Below are 5,429 nucleotides of genomic sequence, written 5' to 3' on the forward strand. Positions count from 1 at the left end.
AACATAAAATGAGCCATTCCTCCATAAGCTGTACCTCTTAACTTTGGAATTGTCAGCCAGGCTTCTTCACAGGTAGGATTGCTATTTCTCTTTTCCCTAATTCACTTTCAAAATGTTCCTGAAGTTTTACTTCTGGCAATCAAACTTACAAACAGTTCAGTTTTCTGGAATTTAAATATACTCTATACAATTTTGTCCTTTCACAAAAAAAGCTGGGTACCTTTTTCACAAAAAGCATGATAACCTTTCTACCATGCTGCTGGAGATGTCTCCTGCCATTTTCCTGTGTCTGTAAGCAGCCCACACAATCTCCAGAAAGGCAGAATGAGATTCAGAAATCTATCACATTTACTAAGAACATTGTTTGAGCTCTGCAGCCAGCATATAAACTCCAATCTGCAAAAAAAAAAAAAATGCAGACTGAAGTTAAGACACTCATCATATCACTTGTACATTCGGGGCTCATTTACCAGTCAGCTGCAGTATGTATCTGCTTTCTCTCTCTTCTGTGATCCTGACATTTTAACATCTAGCTTCTGGTTTTTGGTTGGACTGTTTGTTGTATTATCATCAGGGGCTAATAGTCTTTCAAAGGTTTCTAAACAGTAGTTAAAATTAAACTTTTTTTTTAAAGAGAAAACAAATTATGCTGGTTTTAGTAGAAGAGTTGGTCACTAGTGGTGATCACTAGTGGATATCAGAGGCACTAGCCATCAGTGTGCAAGAGCATTCCACTGAACACCAGTCCACTGAACACCACACCACACTGAGAGACACGCTGGATTGCATTTGCAGAGACTGGGGAAGGGGAGGGGAGTAGCAACCTTCTCTGTTCAACATCAGAATGGCTCTTGCTGGTGTCTTCCTTGTATTTCTTTTTTCTGCTTTGGGAGCTTATATCCCAAAGGATGTAAGGAACAATCATCAAGATTAGCTCACAAAATAAAAATGCACATAAGTAGAGTGCAGGAACAAATCAAGTCCTTTTGCCTACAGATTTCCTTTTAACTCAAGCAAGTGGCTCAAGAGACATCTTCTTCCATTTTTTCCCCCTCAAACTGTAAGAATGTTTTTGAAAAACTCCTAAAATTAGGTTGTGCTTTTTTGCCTTGATCATATTGCCCTTGGACCCAGAAAGGCAGCAGGAGGTTCATTGCCCAGCATGTCAATACCCTCTAATTCATTGGTTTACAAACTCTCAGGGAGAGGAGGTTGAGCTGCTCTAAGTTCTTGCAAAGGTGGGGGGAGGCAGTGGGGGCAGGGGGAAGGCAGCGGCGTGATCCCCAGGATTGTGCCGCTCAGTAGGGCTGCAGGGGCTTGAAGTGAAAGTGGAGCAATTGCGCCCCACTTCCATTTTAGCGGAGGCGGGGTGCGATTGCTCCACTTCGCTTTCAAAGCTGCAGGGAGCCCTGCATAAGGTCATGCAGGGCTCCCCACACCCCCGGGAGGCTGCAGGAGGCTCGAATAAGTGGACCCAGGCCCCTGCAGCCCCCCTGAGCGGTGCGATCCTGGGGATCACACCGCTGCATCCTCCCTGCCTCTAGGCTGCCCCGCCCCTTAAGATGAAAGTGGCCAGGGCCCACAGGCTGCGGTGTCTCAACGCCCCAGTTTGAAAAGCCCTGCTCTAATTGAACACACAGAGGGAAGGTTTAACAGAAAATAGCTTGTTTATTGCTGGTACTAAAGCAAGGTTGGACAGAGACCTATAGCCTTAGATCATGCACAAAGTACCAGTTGGATGCAGCCAGCCTTTTACACTTCACATTCAACAGGCAAAAAGTTCAGAAAATTTCCATCTCTGCCTCACTCAAACACCCCCTTTTTCCTTCCTGTTGGTTGTTGCTCTTGCAAGATATCACAGACTGACTCTGTCTGATCTTCTAGGACCAAGGTATTCAGGAACTGGGACTAAAAGCACTGAACAAAGGCAAAATGTTTGTAAGTTGGCTCCTGAGGCTGTTATCACTATAACAAAGGCCCTGGGTGAGGATTAACTAACAGCATTTTGCTAACAAGCATTTTAGGGCCAGAGGCAGGGCTGATGTTAAAATGGCATTACTTTGGCCAGAGTTTAGTGAGAGCTCTTGGCTCACAGCATCAATAATTTTGTTGAAATTATTGATGCAAGCCATATTGTTGCAAGGTTCAAAAAGCAAGACTCAGTACTCAAGGGTGATCGTTGCAAGCTTTATTTCGTTGCTAGCAACGGGCATCTCATGGGACTAATGTCCAAAGTATTGAGAGCCCTTTCCCAATGTTAACTGGACCCTTTATAGCATTCTGGGTTCTTTGTTTGAAAATCTGAACTTCTCATTGGCTAAAGTTTGACATCATAGATGGGGCTAACTCTTAGGCTATAGATAAGATACCATTTACATAAAAGGTAGAAAATAGGTGGGGTTTCACCGAAATTGCACAATTTCCAAAAGTTTTCAGAAACCAGTAGGGTTTGCTGTAACATCCTCATTAAAGAGAACACACATTTCTTCTCCTAGTTTTAATAAAACACTGTGGGGCCCTCTGCAAACCTCTGCGAAGCAAAGTCCTTTAAACTTCCTTTAACAGTTTCACTAACATTCTATGTCTTAATCCTTATGACTATTGTGACCAGTTACCTTGAGTACATTGGTATTAAGAGATATAGTGGTGTATATCCTTGCTAAGAAGTGACCTCTTCCCTTTTCAGTGGTTGTCTAGCACCTGCTAAAGTGTAATCTCTTTGAGCTAAGGCTTCAGCCAGCTTCTTTGCTCACTTAAACTTTTCAGGTAACTTTGGTCCCCTATAGTCTGCCTCTATTTCAGTTGCAATTCAAACGAAGAGACTCCAAAAGCAGAAGTTTCCTGATTCGCAAGGATGCTCTTGCTTATCTAATTAAAATGTGTACTGTCTTCAAAATTCATCTCTTGCAGGTGTCTGTGGTTAGCTAGCTAGACGCTTTGTTAGTTTGCCAAGAAACATTGCAAACTGATAAGCCTTTCTGCAATGCTAAGGCTTTTGTCTGTTTTTAAGACTTTCTTACCATGTCTCCATATATGTGTCTTCTCAGCTTTGTGATGTCCTTGGCAAGAAGTGTACTTCTGCCAAGATGAAGCCTATCTCCTCATTTCCTTAGTTGCACTATCTTTTCTAAATGCCAAAGTGGCCCAAGGTCCCAGCTTCTGTGAAACTTCTGTGAAACTAGCAAACAGCTTCTAAAATAATTCTTGTTAACACAGCCTTTCTGTGAGACTACCTGTTGTTGGCAACCTTCAGTCTCGAAAGACTATGGTATCACGCTCTGGAAGGTGGTTCTGGAACAGCGTCTAGTGTGGCTGAAAAGGCCAATTTTCAGCCACAGGCAGGCTGTGCAGCATGGCCTTTCCCAGTTTGAAGAGACACTTGGCCAACAGTCTGAGGCTAAGAGGCAAAGAAGGAAGGACCATAGCCAGGGAGACAGACCAGGGACAGACTGCACTTGCTCCCATTGTGGAAGGGATTGTCACTCCCAAATCGGCCTTTTCAGCCACACTAGACGCTGTGCCAGAACCACCGTTCAGAGCATGATACCATAGTCTTTCGAGACTGAAGGTTGCCAACTACTTTACTGGGCTATCTAGTGACTTTAAAGTCTAGGGTCAAAGTTCACTGTGCCTCAATATAGAATATTATGATGTATCCATGGAGAAATATAGAAGTAAATATAAATATTTGTAAAAACTTGATTATAAGTAGTTTTCTTGTTGGGGCTTAAGGAACATTTATATTTCCTTAAGCCCAAATGTAACTACTTCATTACTCAGTGTAAACTCCTATAATGAATGGGTTTTTGCTGTCAATTTAAGAGAATGCAGAAGAAAAAAACTTTCTTATGATTTATGAAATTGATTCATTCCTTAACTATTCCAAGACTTTGTTAAAATTGTTGAAAATGTTTTTTCTTAAGTAGCCGTCAGGGAACTGACTGCAAACTTTCTTTCTAATGTTACTACAGAGGAGCAATGAAACCATGAAGCAAAATCACACTACTGTGAGTGAGTTCATCCTTGTAGGATTCATGGACCACCCACAGCTTCAGGTCCCTCTCTTCATCTTGTTTCTGGGAATCTACTTGACCACACTAGTGTGGAACATTGGAATAATTATCTTAACCAGGATCGATTCTCATCTTTACACGCCCATGTACTTTTTCCTCAGAAACCTCTCCTTCATAGATATTGGTTACTCTAGTGTCATTGCCCCCAAGCTGTTGGCAACCTTTGTGTCAGAAAATAAAACCATTTCCTTCACAGGGTGCACAGTGCAGTTTTTCGTTTTTGCTGTCTTTGTGACCACTGAAGGTTGCCTCTTGGCTGTGATGGCCTATGACCGCTTCACAGCCATCTGCAACCCACTGCTCTATTTTGTGGTTATGTCTAAGAAGTTGTGTACCGTGTTATTGATCTGTGCATACACTTGTGGTTTTACAAGTTCAACGCTCCAGACCTTTTTCATATTTAGCTTGAATTTCTGTGGTTCAAATATAATTAATCACTTTTTCTGTGATGTTCCTCCAATGCTTAAATTGTCCTGCTCAGACACCCGTGTCGCTCACACTGTACATTTCATTATATCCGCTATAATTGCACTGACTACATCTCTGATTGTCTTGGTCTCCTATGTCGCCATCGTGTTTGCTATCCTGAGGATCCATTCTGCTCAGGGCAGATACAAAGCCTTCTCCACCTGTGCCTCCCACCTAACCACTGTCACCATCTTCTTTGGAACTCTCATCTTCATGTACGTACGACCTGGATCAAGTTTCTCCATGGATCAAGACAAAATTGTTTCTGTGTTCTATACTCTTGTGACCTCCTTACTTAATCCACTCATCTACAGTCTGAGGAATAAAGACGTGAAGGATGCTCTCAGTAGGGTGGTAACCAGGGTGCTATTTCTGAAGTAAGAAAAACATGAGGGTGACGTTTTCTGAACACAAAAGAAAGACCCCAAGAGGTAGTGTGGTCACAGTGCATCATTTATTTCAGTGCTATCCAAGATGATAACTAGCCAGAGTTCTTCACAAGGCATGATGTAGAAGATGAATTTTGTAACGGATATATAGGACAGATTTTTCTCTTTGTTAAACTACAAGGATGAATTAAGATTACAATCCAAAGCACACTTGCCTGGGAGTAAGCACCACTGAATCCAATTGAACTTACTTCTGAGTAAACATACCTAGGACTGCACTGCTATTCATGTCTGAACACTTATTCTGAATAAATGAATATTACTATAAAAGTATAGGCTGACCTGACTAGTTCTATTCAGAAGCCGTGCCAATGTTGAATAGGTGCCTGTGTGACATCCCTCATATTCTAAGCCCATCCTGGCAATGCTGCTCTATGTCATTGCCAATCTATGCCAATGTAACAAAGACCAAATGCCAAGCCTGTCCTAGCAAAGCAAA

General features: G+C 42.2%; 1 protein-coding gene across 1 annotated transcript; it reads left to right on the forward strand.

Annotated features, from left to right (window-relative positions):
* The first annotated feature begins 3,959 nt into the window (after positions 1–3,959).
* Positions 3,960–4,922, forward strand: LOC136659375 (olfactory receptor 5AR1-like). Its single transcript, XM_066636519.1, has one exon. The coding sequence runs from the start codon at positions 3,960–3,962 to the stop codon at positions 4,920–4,922; it is 963 nt and encodes a 320-aa protein (XP_066492616.1).
* The last annotated feature ends 507 nt before the right edge of the window (positions 4,923–5,429 follow it).

This window comes from Tiliqua scincoides, chromosome 1 (genome assembly GCF_035046505.1).
Source record: "Tiliqua scincoides isolate rTilSci1 chromosome 1, rTilSci1.hap2, whole genome shotgun sequence".
Taxonomy (NCBI): domain Eukaryota; kingdom Metazoa; phylum Chordata; class Lepidosauria; order Squamata; family Scincidae; genus Tiliqua; species Tiliqua scincoides.

What these genes read in the sequence shown, in the direction of transcription:
- LOC136659375 (XM_066636519.1), top strand. Translation starts at nt 3,960, where the DNA reads ATGTTACTACAGAGGAGCAATGAAACCATGAAGCAAAATCACACTACT.